Genomic DNA, 19,542 nt, shown 5'->3' on the forward strand with positions numbered 1-19,542 from the left:
TTAGCTGGTTAGATGAAAGCCAACAAGTTCTGAAAAGGCTTGGCGATTAATTGGCTTGTGGTAATGCCAGAGGCACTCTGGTTAACCAGTTCCTCTCAGCATGTCACATACTTGAACAATATTATTTTTATGGGAGTGTGGAGGGTGGAACAAAGTAGCAGCAGTAGCTTTTTGCAGAAAAAAAGACAAAGTGTGTTCTCATTCAAAAGTGTGAGTCACTTATCCTAGCAAGAGATGGAAAACTTGTCTTTGCTTGATTTTTTTAATTTAAGTTTTCTCTTTCCAGGTTACTAAAAAAAATATTCTGCCTTGAGTTTTAATATAGTAGTGTGCATCATCAGGCTTTCTTTCCCTTCCAAATATAACTGTACAAGAAACCTTGTCTTCGACTGCAAAACCACTTCGATAACATGCAATTTCTCTATAATCTTTTATAAAGCTAACAGGGGAATTTATTTCCAAGAGTACACTCAGCAACAAACTACAAATATACTGGATGACAGCTACAGAAGTATCTATTATTTCCAATAAAATGTCTTGATCTGCTACTTAGCTTTACTGGAAAAAATAACATTTAGGGTTATAAATAGCTTTGTAGGCTTTCGATTTAGTCTTCACCCCTTTCTTTCAGGAATTACCAAAGGAAGGAGAACAATGAAAAGGGCTGTCTGTCAGCTGATGTCCACAATCAGAGAACAAAGTGGGGACTTGCAGAGCTAGTCAATGAACAGTGACCAGAACAGCAGACCAGATTTTACTGTTTCATTTCCTATTGATTAAGAATGCCTAATAAAAACAGGAGTTAGTACTGCAGTTCAACCATGAAATGTTGCAAGGCAAAGGCCATGTACTCTTTGAAAGTGGCAAGGATCCTGCTGGGACGATAATACATGTAGTATTTCTGGATTTTGGCTGCAGAGAGACCCTGATGAACAATAATCCCGTGCTGGAATACAAAAGGCAGAGATCTGACTGCAGATACTTCACCGCTTAACCTTCAGCCCCGCTCCCTGAAAAGAATCACCTGTTGGACTGGATGTGTTCCAATGCCTTGTATGTAAGAAATCTTTTTCACCTCCTCTCAGAAGGTCGTAAGAGGATGCAATCTCCCTCCTTGTTTGTTTTTGTTTTGTTTTGTTTTGTTTGTTTTTTTGTTTTGTTTTTGTAAGTCAATTGTTTCGACTTACTGTGACTAACCATGTGTGTCCTACCAAATGTTCAAACAACAGTCTAAATGGAATTTATTGTGGAATAATGCCAGTTAATTATTTTTTAAACAGGCAATTTAATGCTTTCAGCTTCTCCTCTGTAGGCAACGTTCAGGTTCCTCTTGTGTAATCTGTAGATTTGCAACATTTGTCCCAAGATTGTCTCAAGAGAAAAAAGAATTATAGGAGATGTAAACGGATCAGTACACATAGAGGTAGAACAGCTACCTGATCTCACTACTCTTACAAGGGAGGTTGCCACCTAACGGGCAAACCGTGATGCCTCACAGCATTCCCCATTCCTGTTTTGGCACAAAGTCAACCTGGATGGACCATGGCCATGCTCCACAGCAAGTGAGCTGGGGCAGTGGGCAGGTGATGGGGCTCCTGCTGATCCTCTCAGTAAGCACAGGGCACATGTACTGTGTGTGGGGTGGGTTAGGGGATAAGAGATGGGGAGGTACGGTAAAGGTAAGAGAAGGCACATTCAGGAGTTTGGGACTTGTACCATTTCTAGTAGGACATACAGGGGAGTTATCTGAAAGCTGGTCTGCCTTGATGTTTATCATCATTTGCTATGCCTCTGGTCCTTCACTTTAGCTCATCTTCTAGTTCTTGATATCATGGCAGGCCTGGTTTAGAGCTTGCTCTGGTTGGGGTACAGGCAACACTGAAGGAAAGAGGCGAGTTTCAATAGAGCTTCTTCCACTTTGTGTCAACTGCAACTATTTGCTATATGGACTATGCCAGGCACTGTACATACCTTAAAAGGGACGCTTCCCAGTTAACCAGTTTATAAACCAAACATGTTTGTGTTTACAATGCTTTTCTTGTTCATTGGATTACATAGTGTTAGACCTTGGTGAGTTTTGTCATCTTTAGTAATGGTTGTTGTGTCTTTTCCCTCCCTTTTTCCCAGGGGGATACCTTACACTTTCACTTCAGGGAATAGAGGAAGACTGACATAAGGTACACACAACTCTAGGGCATGTGGAAACATGCCCTTCTAAATGAACATTTATCGGACAAAGTGAAAAAAAATCCAAACCAGTAACCACCAAACCAAACCAAACCAAACCAAACCAAACCAAACCAAACCAAACCAAACCACCTTCAGAGAAGGTAAGTAAGCTCTTTGAGGCATGGAAACAAATATTTTGTTTCCAAAGAATCATGAACTCTTTTGGCCCTGAATAAACAAGACATCGAAGCAATCTGGTGGCCCATACAGTTCACTCCAAGGCATAGTACACAGTAACGTTCTTAACTGTGGACCATAAGATCAAGTTGCTATTATTCTTTTTCTTTTGTTTATTATTATTTTCAGGTCCACTCAAATAAGTTGAACCAATTTACATCTTCTACGGTTTTTGATCCTATGAATTACGGACTTACAACAGCTTAAGATAAAATAGTCTATCTTCTACTTGGAGATTTGCCAAAACAAGTAGGTTTGCCACAGACCCTGCTCCTTCCCTAGAATTTCAGTCATTTGGATTAAGGTTCTGAAAAGAATAAAATAAAAAACAAACAAACAAACAAAAAAAAACAACAGTACTGATAGCCAAACAAAACTATACATTACTTCAGCTAGTTTCACTCCACAAAGATGTTGCTGAAGGGAAACACATATCATGCCTTCTTATGAAATCTGTACAGAAGTCATGGTAGAATATTAATGTTCTTTCCCTAAATTCTGCTCCAAGTGCTTTATAGGTGTTTGTAGTCTTGACAGAGAGTAAATAAAGCTGCATCATATTTTTCCGCAACTTGACCCTTTGATAAAGGCTTGGAATTTTCCAAAATAACCACTCAACATTAAGGAAAATTGCCTGCTTGTTTCTTAGAAATCAGGCACTGCAGGGATTCTTCCTTCTGTGAGGAAAGCAACTTTTCTCAATTGATTTGAAGGTCTCAAATATGGCAGTACTTTGGCAGTACTTAGCTTTTGTAACTTTCTATTTTTCATTGCATTTGCAGTTGGGAAACAAACAGCAATCTGAATCTTGACAAAATAAGGGTTCTAAAGGGATTTTTTGGGATAAAATTCTAATTAATCTGCTCAATTTATACTATATACCCATTATTTTGTTTTAAGAAAGAAGCATGCCCCCCTATGAGGGGAAAAAGAACCATAAAGAGTTTAATTGTAAAAAACGAGCTGTAAATCTAGTACTGAGCAATGACTCATAGGATTGGGAAAAAGAATCTTCTCATGTCAATCATTATTCATCTGAATGTAAACAAATTACTGATCTAAGTGGTTTTTAAAAGTACATTTGAACTCCATAATATATTTAATGTATATGGTAATTCATGGCAAAAACTAAGGACAGGCAGTACCAGAGGGAAAGGTACAAAATGAGCTCATCACATGTATAAAAGTACTGAACATCTGTTATTTGTTTAGTAATATAATTTAAATAAACCTACAAGAAAATAAATGATCCAACTCTGAGACACTCAAATTGTGGATACACAAAGTTATATGTGCTATTCCTGCAGAGGTAGAAATTTTATTCTGAGAGAACAAGGAGACTGGACACCGAGGCAAAAATGGAAATACTACGTTCAGACTGCTGCTTGAGATTTTCATCAAATGCTGAACTTATTCCAGATGAAACCAAAACCAGTTCCAGTGAAACAAAGAAGATTCTACAATTGCAACCACGAGATTCTTTCAGATGTTCCCTAGTAAAATCAGTCAAGACAGCAATAAAACCAAGCTTCTTGTTAGTAAGAGCAGTACTCATCATCTCAACTTTTAGACAGAAGTGATAATAAAAAGTCAGACCCGGAAGTCTCAGCTGTACCTTGTCGACGTCGACTGTTGAGTTTCCTAAAGCAGGTACCCTCCACAAGTCGATTAAGACGTTGCTGCTTGATCAGTTCTAAGATCTCAGGCTGAATCTTCTCTTTTAGTTCCCTTGGGAGGAAAGAAAATAGACACTTTTGAGATTCAATCGAAATCCATCCTCTTTCCTCTAAGGTTGAGAGTCTCACAAGATGTTTCTGTCCAAAGGAGTCAACAGTGAGAGGCATGCCCAGGTCAGAATCTAGCCTGCTCCAGAAAAAAAAAAAAAAAAAAAAAAAAAAAGTTATGTTATAGCAAGGCATGGGAGTCAGGGTATCTCTGTTCTAGACATCTCCCCACTACAGCATCAGTGTATGACTCAGACAAGTAACTTACTTGTTTCTCAGTTTATGCATCTAAAAATAACACTTCCTATAAAGCATCAACAAGCTTTCTCTGCAGCAAATAATGCTCTTTCATTGCAGGAACATTGTGAAGCTTATTTGAGGGTCTGTCACCTTTTGTTGCACAATCTTCTGCTAGTATACTTTACTAGCATTTAGGACAATACAAGAAGGCTAAAACACACTTTGAAATAGCAAGAAAAAACAGCAATGAGCAATGCCAATGAGCCAAAACCATTACCAGTGCTATATGATTCTTATTGATCCTATGCAGTTCAATTAATTCATTTCTAGCAGAATTGAGTGGAAGAGTAGCCCATGATGGGGACTGCTCAAAGATCAAGTTGTACCCTTGCCCGGGAGTGCAGAAACCTGCAGTGCATTTAGAAATGTTATTATATATCCTTTAGGAAATCTATTTTCTTCATCCTACTTTGATAAAAGAGTTAAAAGTGTCAAGAACTAGGTGGAAAAAATATGCGGGTAATATTTAAAGCTTGAGTTCATATACCATCACATGGATTCAGAGGTGTCTGAATTCATCAGTTATATCCTCACTTAGATTCATTAAGAATACATAAAAGACAGGTTGAAACATCAACTTGACAGTAAGCCTGGTAAGATTAAAAAAATAACTGAATGTGTAGATGGTTTATAAAATATGAAGTGTGTCAGAACCATAATTTTGCATTGCTGTGCACAGTAGGTAATACCAAAAATCATTCTGTCTGGCAGTATGTTCCAGCAGTCATCATCAAAAGAAAGCAAAGCTGTGCTATTCCATCGATAAAATAAAAATGTGTCACTTAGGAAGTTTGGTCTCTGCTGATTTCCACATTCACGTGGATCCTGTACCTTTAATCTGCCAACACCCCATTGAAACCACTGGAAGTTCTCTGTTAGAGACATCAGGGCTTTAAACAGAAATGCCATCATTCTCCCAAGTATTAACAAAATGGCTGGAGTACTTGATGCATAACCCACAGCATATTCACAAGCTGGGAAAATATGGCTGGTCAAAAAGCAAGCAAGCATTGTAACTATAGAAACAGGCCACCTTTCGGAAATGTACTCTAAGTCCTTTAGGATAATTTCAAACACTATGGTTTTCTTATTGAGAACTAAGGCAGGAAAACACTGAATAGTTAAATACTATGATCAGAACAATTTTGTGCTTGAATAAATGTCTTGCCTTTCAGAACTGTTGTGCTTCCCCACTCTTCAGGTAAAAGCTGGGAGCAGGGGCAGAGGAAAACCATGTTAAAACACAGTGCAGATTACTGAACGGTCTAAGCTATAGGCTTTGTCTCTAGCTGGATTGAATTCAAACATTCAAAATTGATAAAAACATCAGTGTGATGTTTAGGTAGTTTAATTTAGAAATTAGATGACTGTCATTAAAGAGGTGTTAAAGATATCATAAGATTATAGTTATAAGACACTACTGAAAAGAAAAAAAGAAAGAATGGGTCATCCAGCACATTAACATCTGGTTATTAAAACCCGGAGTATTCCTTCTTCTGTCCTCTAGAGTCCCATCTGCCCTTTACAAATCATAAGAAGAGAAGGATTTCTAACCAATCCAAAAATAAACAGGTAATCCCCTTCGAAGTACTTCAGTGTCTAAGACAGACTTTCCACAGGAGAAAGGAAGGTAGGAAAGAAGGGAAGCCTTTTGACTCTTTGCTGATGTGCCAGAGCTCTTTTTGCCTCTTTGCTGATCTGCATTGTATTTGTCTTCACAACAGAGAAGCTCAGAGGTAGTACTTTCTTCAGTTTTACAGTCCCCATGCTTGAGCACACAGAGGAACAAAGAGCTAAGGGAAGATCATAAATGCAAATATATTTTTGGAAAAATTTATTTATTCTCCTTCAGATGACATCAACTGAACAGTTTGTGCCTTGTGAAGAGAGAGAACAAACGAGGAAAGTCTAAGGCTTTAAAAATTGCTGTTAGCTTCCTCCCGTGTTCCTGTGATGTAAGAATGACAAAAGTCAGTGGGCTGATATGACAGAAGGGTTGAGGGTACTACAGAGTAATATATGATCAGTAATTTTCTGATCTCACTGGTCTCAGCACTATAGGCAAAATCCTGCTATCAGTTACATGCTTTTAAGATAACAGACCTGTCTTCAAATCTGAAAACTATTGGATTATTTTTTTAATTATTCAGACGAAACTAGCTCTTCTTCAGTACTAGTTCAAACCAGCAAGTTTCCATATGGACAACAGAACTTTATCGAGTATTAAACCATCCCTATTTCCACATAATGTGTCAAGGAGATCTCTGGTTCTCTACAGGCTAGGATTCCTTCCTAGACACCTTCTTCCACAGCCATTGCATATAAACCAGTGACATTTTATAGTTTTGTTGTGCAGTGGTGGTTTGGTTGATCTGTAATGATCCCAAGCTCATGAATGCTTTCTGTGCTGTACGACTTCTTCCTTTCGCTCTGAAAAAATGAGCTCCATGTGAAACAATGATCGTATAAAAGAAACAACTACTTGTTGAAAAAAAATGTTGCTGCATTTACAGGGATCTAGAGCAGTACTTTCCAACTTACATTCAAGTCCAACTTAACTGAAACTTCCCTCATCCAGCAGCTTGAAAACTCAGAACATCAGTACTTCACACAAAGAACAACAAAAGAAAGACTTTTATCATGTTAAAGGCAGGAAAAAACATCATCTGACTGCCATACGCTCAAGCAGAATTAAACAAGGCCCACTGACTTTACATTCAGCTGTGCACAATCTCTTTTAGCATATCTGTAAGGCTTTAAAATATACAGCACAGCCACGATTGCTCTCTTCACTCACGGTCTCTTTTCCTACAATGGGACCATGATTCTGTACTTCTATAAGTCGTGTCATCTGTGCAATTTGAGAGAGTTCAGTACACGGAATCAAATCAAACGGGAAAATGAAAGAACCGTTTCTTTTCACTGTCAAGAATAAGTGATCATGGATGCAATCAAAATGCAAATGCATACAGCCAAATCTCTGCAAATGCAGTTGTGATTGCTTAAACACCTTATCGATTTAGTTAGCCTCTATAGCCTTTAGGCTTAGCCTTTGTCCAGAATCTGAAATGAGTCCTCTGGTAACATTTCATTTGCTTTTAACTATTTGAGTTAGCTGTTTCATTCATTCCATGATAGGGAAGGAAATTCTGCACTGTGGCAGCAACTAACCAGAGCAATACTGCAAATAAAGAGCTTGTAAAAGGCACTAGCAAGTTTAGTAGCTAGGCAATGCTGCATGAGAATATAAATAGCTGACCTGTATCATAGTTAAACAGTTGACTCATAGGGGAGGAAGCAAGGAAAATGAGAAGCTTTGGTGACAAGCTTAGCACTACTGAGTGGCTTGGAACCACTAAACATTGCAGGGGAATGGCAGGGGATTTCTGAGCAGTGTAATGATGCAAAACTGACTGGAACCATTTGTAACTGTTTAACTGATGCATTACTATGAGTGACATCAGTTCTAATTGGGCATTAGGTCCTATCTTCTAATACATTGAAAACATAAAAGAAGCATTCTCCCTTTGATCCACATTGGTATGATTAAAATTTAAGTGTGTAATTCCACTTAGTTTACGCTTCCGCTGTTGCCCGACTGCCCTTGGATGAATGTGTCCCTGGAGCTCGTACTTAGATATATCTATATCCTTTAGAAATAAATCAAAATGAGCATCTTGCATCTGAATTCTCAAATTCCCTAGTCCAAATCCTTCTGTACTGCTTTGCCTTGTAAAGGAGATTTGGAAAATCATGAGCCATTATACTTCAAACACAGTCAAGATTTCATGACATTTCAACTGATGCTTCTGGAATCCTCACTATTTCTCTGCTGATCTCAAAAGATTCCTGCTATTCTCAGCACATCCTTTGTGCACTGCGGAGTCTGAACCTGTCCTGTGCCATTTGTTCAGCCATAAGCCTTGGTCCAAAGCCAAGTACAGCCTCCATTTTTGATATAACAGAACAAAGGATATTTTGAGCAGCAGGCAGGAGCTGTGGTGGCAATATTAGCATTTGATTCTTCGCAGTAAACAACAGAGAAATGAGAATCCCATTGTCTTTCTGCCAGAATTGATGTTATCATTTACAAATAAATAATGGCTTTTCATTAACACCAAAGATTATGCTATCAATAAAGACAGTAATACGTAACCCCACTCTTCTAGAGTCAGTCCTCTTGTTCTTAACATCTTGTCTGGCTCAGAGAAATGGCATCTACAATTTTTAAAGGCCCTTGGACAGAAGACAAAGTTTTAAAAAATACAAATGAAAAAAGTCATTCCTGACAACAATCTCATAAAAAGGCTCATAAACACAATCATACAAAGCCAGGAAATATCAGAGCATTGTTTTTTACAAGTAAGACAGGTGAGACCCTATAGGGATAAATCTGGTTTAATTGAACTCAAAGAAAAAGTTGGGAGTCCCAGCAGAAGAAAACATACACACATTGTGCAGATAGATGCTGCACTACTGCTTTTGAGCACAGCTCCCTGGACAGCTTTCTCACTTCAGTTTCCCCTGAAGAGCTGACAAACATCATTCACATTTGTTAATACTTCCATGCAAAAATAGGTTAGGAGAGAAGACAGTACTTACAGAATTGGACGAGACTGGAAATCTTCCTGGTTCATTCTTTCAGACTGGCGTATTTTCAGTATTTCTGTGTAACTGAGATTCTGAAGCTTGCTCTTGAACTGATCCAGTGAGCTAGGCTTGGTAGTGAGTGCTCTCATTATCTGTTCTTTCACTACCTGCATTACCTGTGGATGACAAAGAAGAGAAAAGAAAACCTGTGTTAACACCTTCTGTGTTTTTGTCTCAAATATTATTGTGTGTCGGACTAAGGTTTCCAGGTTGTATTGGGTTTATGGGCATCTGTAGAGAAGTTCCCCTGTGGCCTGTGGAGAGGCCCCTGGTGGAGCAGGCTGTCCCCCTGCAGCCCATGGGTCCCACATGGAGCAGATCTCCACGCTGCAGCCCCCCCATGGGTGGAGGAGCCCCCGGTGGAGCAGGTGGATGTGGCCTGGAAGAGGCTGCGGCCCATGGAGAGCCCCCGCAGGAGCAGGCCCCAGGCCGGAGCTGCAGCCCGTGGAGAGGAGCCCACACAGGAGCAGGGGTGCTGGGGAGAGCTGCCCACCCATGGGGGACCCGTGCTGGAGCAGTTTGCTCCTGGGGGATGGATGGACCCCGTGGGATGGAGCCATGTGGGAGCAGTGCTTGAAGAGCTGCTGCCTGTGGGCAGCCCTCGCAGGCTCAGTTGGGGAAGAACGGCATCTTGTGGGAGGGACCCCACGGGGAGCAGGGGCAGAGAGGGACCGTGAGGGAGAGACAGAGAGGAAGCATCAGGGACTGTCTGCAGATCCCATTTCTTGTGCTGTTCGGGGGGAGGAGGTGGAAGAATTGAGATTGAAGTTGAGCCTGGGAAGAAGGAGGGGTGGAAGGAAGGTGGTTTTAGTTTTTTGTTTGGTTAGTTGGTTGTTTTTATTTTGGTTCTCACTGCCCTACTCTGTTATAATTGCCGTAAATTAAATTAATCTTCCCCAAGTTGAGTTTGTTCTGACTGTGACTGCAATGGGTGAGCGATCTTTGTGTCCTTATCTTAGCCCATGAGCTGCTTCATTGTTTTTTCTCCTCCTTGTCTTGCTGAGGAGGGGGAGTGAGCGAGCAGCTTGGTTGGCACCTGGCAGCCAGCTGAGTCCAGCCCACCACCTAGGTACAGAAGATTAGTATTATCTGGTCTCAAGTCAATTTCTTAGTAGCATAACCAGAAAATTAGCCAACTTCTGGCAAGGCAACACAGCTTACAGCAAAAGCCCATCTGCTCTGTAACAAGAAAACTATTATTTTGGGGGACTGGTGGGGCAAGGGTCATTTATCACTTCACAGTCTCCTGACAGCTGAACTCTGATCACCAGTTACAGGACTGTAAATCCCATTCGGTCTGTGGCTCATGTGCTCATGGCAGCAGTAGCCTGGCTCTCTTGGATTCTGAGCTGAGATGATAGCCCTGTCATGTCGGAGACAGGCACGCATACAACAATGTATTTGTAACAGCATAAAAAAGCTGTGAAGTCCTAAGTTGCTGAGAGCGCAGATGAACATCCTGATTTCTGCCAGCTTGACCCAGGTGATGTGTACCAGCCAGTAGATACTGCAGAGAGTTTTTTCAGGTCTTACAACTCTCCTACTGGGCCTTACAGGTGTTCTCCTGACTAAAGGGCAGTAGTGATAAGCCACAAACTGTGATCTGTTGTTTCCTTCATTACTGTCATGGTGAAAGGAGGGAGGGTCTGGCCATGTGACTGTCCTTGTGATCATTATTACTTGCTATCCAAGCACTTCCAGTTCTCTCTCCCTGTTCTGCCTTGTGGCTAAGTTGCTTCAGTCCTCAGCAAGTTTATCATGAATCTCCATGGTCTCTCAGATGGAGAGAGATCTGTGTGTCCAGTTCTAGGCTCCCCAGCACAAGAGAAAGACAGACATACTGGGGAGAGTCCAGCAAAGGGCCACCAAGATGATGAAGGAACTGGAGAATCTCTCCAATGTGGAAAGGCTGTGAGAGTTAGGACTGTTCAGCCCAGAGAAGAGAAAATTCAGGAAGATCTCAGAGTGTATAAATATCTGATGGGAGGGTGCAAAGAGGAGGGAGACAGGCTCTTTTCAGTGGTGTCCAGTGAAAGGACAAGAAGGGAACACAAACTGAAACACAGGAGGTTCCTTCTGAACATCAGGAAACACTTTTTCACAGGCTGCCCAGAGAGGTTGTGGAGTCTCCCTCCTTGGAGCTACCCAAAAGCCACATGGTCCTGGGCATGCAGCTCTAGGTGGCCCTGCTTCAGCAGGGGGTTTGGACCAGCTGACTTCCAGAGGTCCCTTCCAACCTCAACCTTTTGGTAATCCTGTGAGAGCTCTACACTGCAGGCACATTACTATCATATACAGTGAAGGAAAGAGAAGTTGATTAGTCAGAAGAGAGAGAGAGAGAAATTTGCCAGGGATATTACAGGATTGTTTTTGAAATAATGCCATAAACAATGCAAACCAAAAATGAGAATGAAGGATGTCTGGGCAACAGCCATCAATCTGCATAATAATTATTTTATCAGAGAAAACTGCTGAGACACAGTTAACTAAGAGGAATTGCTTGGCTTTAGTTCAAATAATTACATATCAGAGATTACTGTCTCTCTCTCCAAATTCTGGATTCATTTCTTTGGTGCTGGTGCAAATCACACACCTTGAAACACTTATCCAATGCTGTGCTAAAGTTGGCTGAAAACACGGTGTCAGTTTCAGAAAGGCCTATTCCACCCAAATCCAAAATCGAGAAAGCAGTACAAAATGGCAACCACTGCCATGGTATGAAAGCAGACATGACAGAAATTAACAGCTACACAGAGGCCAAGATCTTTTTCTTCTCCATTCATTTTCCTTTGTTCTTCCACCTTCATCGTGTATCTTAAAACAGAAGCTCAGGCCCTTAGAGGTTCCCTAATCATTCTGGAAACTTAACATATGAATATTCCATTGGTTCACATGTAGTCTTAGTCTTGTAACTGTCATTGCCTTTGCTATGTTTTTTATTTTTTGCTTCCTGAGAAATAAATTATGTCCTAGATGTGATCTAAACACTCTTTTTAGCTGTGGCCACCAATTGAAAGTAAGCAATTAAAAAATGGAAGACAGTCTCCTTCCTTACTACAGGGGCAACATCCATTCCAGAGATCTACTTCAAGAAGAGAAAGATATTTCTCAAAAAGCTGTTGGCCCGACTGGAAAGCAAATGCCTTCACCACATTTCCTTGCATCCTTGCAATTAAGATGCTACTTCAGTAAATCTTGGAAATCTGGCCCAGACAAAGCAGAGATCCTCTCCGTCTACTCTTACAAATCTAGTAGGTACATTGCTGTGTGTTTGAGCAAGTATAAAACTTGGTTTGATGGTAAAAAAACAACTTTGAGTTCTATACTCTTCAGCTATGCACTGTGCCTTTTATAATAGAGAAATATCTGTTTTCAGATGGTGGCCATGCACAGCCAAACCCTTCTGAATAGCTCCTTAGCCTGTGAGAACCTGCTACTTCCCCATCTGAAATATAAACTCCTCTTGACTGCCACCTGATTGCTTAGAGGTAGTAATGCCTCCTTGACTACATTACAGTGCACTCACCAGATCATAGCAATCTAAGTAATAAACATGCTGTCACACCTCAGAAACTACAAACAGCAAGGCCAAGCAAACATAACACCTGAATGTTGACGAATTGCTACCCCATCCAATGAGATTCGTGACATTCTCCTAGTGGTATCACTGGGTCTTGTTTTAATAACCAAAGGGCTTAGGAAACACAACAAAAGAAACAACCTTAAAGGAATAGTGGAGAAAACTTAAGCAGACAACCTTAGCAATAAGCTGGATGTTTAAAATTATCTTCTCTCCTGCTCTTTCTGCCTTCTTGGCAATGACTACTAATTGCTGCTAATTAATTGTAATTTATATTTCATATAGTTATACATTATTAATTGCAATTAATTACTATTATTAGCAACCATACTGGTACTATGAAGGGAAAAGAGGGGAGAGACTGGAAACCAAGCTTTCCTATTGAGAACACAGTACCTCCTAATACTAACGTCTAAGCTTCCAGCGAACTGTGCTTAACTTTTCACTGTCGTAGAGAGTATGACATTCAACTGCTGGCTTCACTTCCACTTTCTCAGGCCTGCTGAGAAGTTGCACCAGACAAGTTTACTACACATGGTTTTATACTCAGGCTGCAGTCATCAATTCTGTACTATCATAAAAAAAAAAAAAAAAAAGAGTGCAGAAATTCAGACATTTAATTCAGACACTTACATCCCACTGCTCATGGGATCAAACTCTCTGTCTGCTAGAAAGCAACAAATTATTGCCATTTCAAACAAATAGGCAGAGTATAACTGCTAAACTAAGCATACTACACTGCTGTGCTAACTACTACCACCATACTGCCCTGGTTTTTCAGCACTAAACCAGAGCTGTGCGAGCAAACATAGTCCTGTAATCAGGGCTACGGGTGCTCTCAGTTATGCTTAGCTGCAAAATCTTGTACAGACCCTTGTCTCCTTTCTCTGGTACTCTGTGTTGTGGTTAACATGCAAACAATGCAAATTCCTCTTCTTCACTATGATCTGGAAAGTTATTCTCAGGGTATCATCAAAGAGCTACTTGGTTTATTGGCTGCCCTTCTCCCCAGACAGAAGGAAGGAAGCGTATGCCCCAGGCCCAGCGCATAAGGGGGTGATCAATTGCCTTGTAATGTTTATAGCCAACAATATTTAACTAGCTGGCCAAAATGGCAAAGCTGTTGGTTGCAGTGCGTCTCCTGAGTATTTGGGAACCACTGCCAAGATCCTCTAATCTGTCTGAATAATTTCTAAAGCTGAGTTGCCAGCCCTTGATTACTGCTGTATGAAAGACAGCATCAACCCTTCCTCCGTGTGTATCTGAAGTTACAATGAAATTAAAGGTATGCTCTACTCAGTGTAATTACACATAAACACTGTAGACAGTTCATTTAATTACATTACACTTTGCTTCTCTTACTGAGAGATGAGGGTTTCAGAGGGCACGTTTGCTTTCATTCATGTCCTTTTTATCTGATGACCTTTTGTGTGGTATGAGAATCCCAAGCTCTGCATTATGACTAAGACAGGTAAATTCACTGAAGACAGTAAGAGAAAGACAGTAGAGGGAAAAAACAACAACAACAACAAACAAACAACAACAACAACAACAAAAACTTCTCTTTCATTTCTCTGGCTGATATCACCATAACATTGAACTATGCATTTTTTTTTTGTTAAACTGTTTTTGTCTAGCTTTGTATTTTGCTTATTTGACCTAATCTGTCATATCACATTCTGATTATTTTGCCTCTCCAGCACTTCCTCCTCTTTTGTTCTTTCTTCTCACTCTGTCTCTTGCCACAAGGACTTTTATCTATGCAAATAAAGCTCATGCCTTTAAGGATTGTGGAGAAGTCTGAACACTTAGGCTGTACAATGAGGAAACAAAATAAAAAGTGAGAAGGCATCAATGTAAAGAAGAGGAAGTTGTCAGAGCCTGACACCCAACTATACTGCAACCTTTTCACTGACTACATTTCAGCAACTTGTCTGCAACTATAAGCAGCACAAAATGGCCACCTCTCTATTCTGCTATACCATGACATACCATACCAGTGCAAAAGCTTGTCCTTAGCATGACCTGAGAAGACTGGCTGCCATCTAAGACATCCTACCACTACCTGCAAGGCTTCTGGAAATTTAAGTCTGAGCTTTCCACTCAGCAGAAATCCTCTTTCTACAAACTTGCAGCACCAATCTTCTCAGAAATCACCCCCAGAACATCCCAGAAAGCTGCAGATTCACAACAATCCACCTGCAGAACAAGAGGTAGAAGATGAACGCTTCTTATAACTTCCCCACAACATCACTGCTTCTTTTGAATTAGCATGCCTTTTCACATGTAATGCCCCTCTTACAGGTCATTCAAGAAAGATGCAAAGACTGTCACAGAAGCACTGTGTTGCACTTTTACTGTCTTGGGGCATGTGTTACACTGATTGCTGCTTGGTAGTGTACTCAGGTATGTGTGTCTGTTGGTATGTTCTGCTAAATGATTGCCATTAATCTGACAATCTACCTTCCTTCTGCATGGTCAAGACTCAGATTTAAGTCACGAGTCCAACAATGATCTACTGGGTTTGGTGCTTTCGTAATTTGGCTCAGAATAAGCAAGTTCTGCAAAGTGTGATTCCTGTCTCTTTGCAGCGTATGATAAAAGACAACTCACTGGACAGTGCTATATCCAGAGACACCCCCCTTCTGCAACCAGACTGGAAGAATCTGAGATGTGAGACATTTTAAGGCTGTATTCATTGGCTTTTACATGTGACCACTTAAAAAAAAAATCAACAAGACAACAACCAGAAAACTAGTGGGACGACCTGTCTTTGCAATTCATACCTTGCTTCCTTCCTATCTAAACATTCCTGAAAAGAAACAGCTCCATTTGTACAATGTAAAAAAAGGAAGAAGAAAATATGATACGGTTATTGAGATCCAGCTCGATCATTTTAGTCACAAAGGGATTTCCTTCAGTTAAATCAACAGTGCAGGCAAAAAATAAGGTTGTAGAATGAAATGGCCAAATCATTCTTAATGAACAGTGCTTACTGACAAAGGAGGCCATAAAGAAAATCTAATTATGAAGGGAAAGGAAATGACTTCAGTTTTCAAGCAACCTGTCAACCACTTTAATGAAAACTTTACATATTTAAAGTGTGCTCCATGTAATTCAAGACAATTTTTTAGGCTATTCCAACAGAAGAATTGTCTTAACTAGATCAATGGTTATATTTCCAGACTACTCAGAAGAGTAATCCTGAGAGACTTCAAGGTCCTTGTAAGAAAATTTAATGCTATTCTTTGTTTTCCTGTCTCCACATATTGCAATCTGTGACTTCACTACACTAGTACATTGGTCACAGCCTGCAGCAAGCTTTCACTCCGCATTATTTTAGTATATTAATCCAAACATGCCATCCTACACAAGTAAATTTAAGCTCAGTGTTGGTACAATCTAAACATTGATAAGAGACACCAAAATCACAGATCATTTGTTCTATTACAGTCTGCATACTTTGGAATTATAAAAAACTAACAAAACAAACAAACAAACAATCCTGAACCTAAAGCAACAACAATAACAAAAAACAGTTTTCAATCTTCTTAACTATTGCAGCATACAAGGACAGTAGCTGGAGCAAATGATAAAGAGGCAACTCTAAGCCAGCTGCATGTATACAATGACAGGAATAATTAAGTTGATCCGTTTTCAGGCAGTGGGATGAGGAAGTGGCTGTCAGAAGATTTAGCAGGTATAAGCTCTGATACATTTTTATCTCTTCATTTTCTGCAGAATTTAAAATCCACTGTGAAAAAACAAATTGTTGGGGTTTTGGCTTTCCTTTCTTTCCTTTCGTTTGTGAGTATACTTTTCTAGTATGAACCAAGACATTTTTCTGTCTACAGGAAAGAAACTTGAAACAATGCAATGGTTTTGATCAAGCTGAGAAGCCTGTTTCCATGTGGTATCACTATCGTTATTAAGTTCAGCAATGACCATCATTTTACAGGAAAACCTAGTATGAACAAATGAGCATACCCAGCAGATGTGATAATGGAGCTGAGAGGTAGGAGATGTGATAGCTGTTCTACACAATTTGTTTAAAAGGCTTATAGCAGGTACTTGGAAGCTCAGTGCTGTAGTAATAGATTTCTTCAATGTGAAACCTTGTTCATTGCCTCAGAAACCAAAAAATACCTCTCTTCTGATGAGGAAGAGTAAAAAGAATGTGGAGGAGCCTGACCTGGATCCTGAGGTCCAACCCAGATCTTCCTTCCTCAGTGATGAAGGAAGAAAGGCTGAAGCAAAGCCAACACATTTCAGAGTGGTTTTGATTTTTCCAGCTTTTTCTATTCCCTTGGCTAATTAATCAGAGATGTGGGAGACCAGGCTGATACCACACAGTTTCTGGGAACTGATATGCTGAGACTGTCATTAATCAAAGACTACACAAGAGGGGATAGGGGATTCATTACATTCCTCCAGGGGCTCCAGGCTTGTAAGAAGGGAAGAACAACAGCCTCAGGGTCACAAGAACAAGACTGGTGAGCACTCTGAAACATGGTGAGAAATGGGGGCTGAGAACAAGGCAAGGAAGAGGGCAGAGAAGAGATTGAATATAAAGGAGCTGATGTAAAAATGTTCATTCCCTTGGGGGAAAAAAAAAAAAAAAGAAAAAAAAAAAAGGCTAATTCTGCTATTGGATGTAAGCATTTTGTAAAGTTGCACAGCTTCAGTGACAATGGGCCACTAATTGCTACATCCCCAGGATACCCCTCCTCTGCAAGAAGAGCCTGTGGTCACAGCTTCACTTGCCACTTTCCGAAGTAGCTCCCAGAATTCTGTTAGTTGCACCGATCATTTTTCCCTTGGATATCTACATCCTGATAGGGAAGCACTAGGTATCTGGGAGGCCTCCAGTTATTTTTCAATATTAAAACTGATTTGCTCAATTAAAGACAAGAACAAAGGAAGAGGCTTTGGCTGGGAGCAAAAAACAGCTTGAATTTGATTGGGGAAAAAGACAAAAGCCTACCAAAGAAATTCCACTGAAGGGTAATATAAGGCTAGAGGAATGAACAAGAAAATACTTTTAACAATGACTGTTAACAGACAGAAGTAGACAAAGGAAACAGAAAGGCAGCTAGTAGGAAAGATGCTATAAACAAGGAAAAGTGACCAGACCAGAAACAGGGGTTCTAGCAGGGAGTATTAGCATGTGGAGAAAAGCATTTGGGTGATGATTTGCAACAAAATAAATGAAAGGATGGAAAAGTTTGAAGAAGAAAAATGAGAGGGAGAGACTGTGGCTCTGATAGATGTTGCATTTTAGTAGAAAATGAAGACTGAAGGTAAAAGATGAGTTAAAAGGAAATGGGAGAAGAGCAAAAGATGAAGGAAATGATACACTTATTATAATGTCATGGCTCAGAAAGCAGTTCTCTGAAGGAAAACCTTCCTTAAGGACTGGCCTGAGGAAGCTGTGGGCAAAACTGATAGTAATAGAAAGGGAAGGGAACAGTGGTCCTTTACATAGTTGAAATGCAAGTGGATTTAGAATCGTCATCAAAGAGTACATAAACACAGTCCATAAAGTATTCAAACCTTTTGGTAAACGACAATGTAGAAGCTGTCCACTGGCTTCTTGCAGGGTAGAAACCATATCCTAACCTCATGGCTGAGGGTTCAGTCCAAAACAGACCCAACGATGCTTACCTAAACATGCAAGTCAAATACTAAATATTTGGGTTCTATTAGGCTGAAACAGGATTGACTTATAGATAGGAGATGTCCTCCCTACACTTAATATTTGCAGAATACTATTTGCATCAGAAATAAGGAACATGTTTATTTCCTGTTTGTGCTTCACACCCTAAAGTAAGCAAAGGAAGAAATGAATGAGTGCTGTGTGACAAAGCTTTTCCACCCCAGTAAAATGATGTGCAAAGTTAATATGACAGTTTTTGTAAACTTACTTGTCAGTTAATTAAAGTCTTAGGTCAACTAATATTACATTATTTCCCCCAATGTCTGACAACCTCCTTTGGCAAAATGAAACATGCACAAAATCATCGGTGGGTGGCATTTAATCCAGGGCTTTTCACAGACAAAATGCACTGATCTCCTCAAACAAAATGTTAAGTGAGGGGAGGGGGAAAAATTAGGAGATATTTGTATTCTTAGTCAGATATCAATGTAACAATTAACATGTCAAATAACATGCTTGTGAATTCTAAAGGCAAGTAATATGAATTACCCATGATTAGGAACATACACATGAGTATTTTTTCCCTTACAATACATGATTAAATTAAAGGACTTACACTAAGTGAAAATTAATATACTTGCAAACAGCTCATTCTACAGAAGGAAAGCAAGGATAAAATTCAAATAGGTAGTTTTCCCCATAGGAAAGTGTTTAAAAACAAATACCAACAACAAACACCAAAAGAACCACCACCACCAACAAAAATACAACCTGAAGTTTTGGGTATTGATGATGAATAAAAAAAAAGACTAAGTGGACTGAAACACAGGAAAAGCTGGGGAGAGAAATTTTTAAAAAGGGATCAGAAGAAGCTAGAAACATTGCTCAGTACATCTGATAAACATGAAAAATTCAGAACAACATGGGTGCAATAGCTCAGGTGGAATATTGACTTCAATATTAGCCTGTTGGTGAGCTGGATTGTCCCTAATCGTCTGGGCGAATCGGAGACGCACCAGCTAGCACAAAGCACCAGGCAATATAGTATATTCCCATATATGCTTTTCAGAGAAAAGGAAATTTGCCTATGAAAAATGTTAATCTTGACTAAACTCGTTATGCAAAAGCACTGTAGTTTTGACCAGCTTTGCAAACACTTCTGTGGTTCTTCAGCAAGTCTAAAAGTTGGCCCACCACTCAAACTGTAAGCACCCAAGTAAGGAATT

General features: G+C 39.9%; 1 protein-coding gene across 13 annotated transcripts in view; it reads right to left on the reverse strand.

The window, feature by feature from the left end:
• The window catches only part of ELMO1 (engulfment and cell motility 1), a 317,584-nt gene that overhangs the window by 19,709 nt on the left and 278,333 nt on the right, over positions 1 to 19,542 (reverse strand). For all 13 annotated transcript variants that reach the window (XM_084508954.1, XM_084508945.1, XM_084508956.1 and 10 more), the window contains 2 exons: positions 9,033 to 9,196; positions 4,022 to 4,134 (listed from right to left, as the gene is read on the reverse strand). In XM_084508954.1, coding sequence (XP_084365080.1) covers positions 4,022 to 4,134; positions 9,033 to 9,196 — 277 coding nt within the window. The remainder of the gene's footprint in view (positions 1 to 4,021; positions 4,135 to 9,032; positions 9,197 to 19,542) is intronic.

The sequence above is a fragment of the Aythya ferina genome (genome assembly GCF_964211825.1).
Source record: "Aythya ferina genome assembly, chromosome: 2".
Lineage (NCBI taxonomy): Eukaryota > Metazoa > Chordata > Aves > Anseriformes > Anatidae > Aythya > Aythya ferina.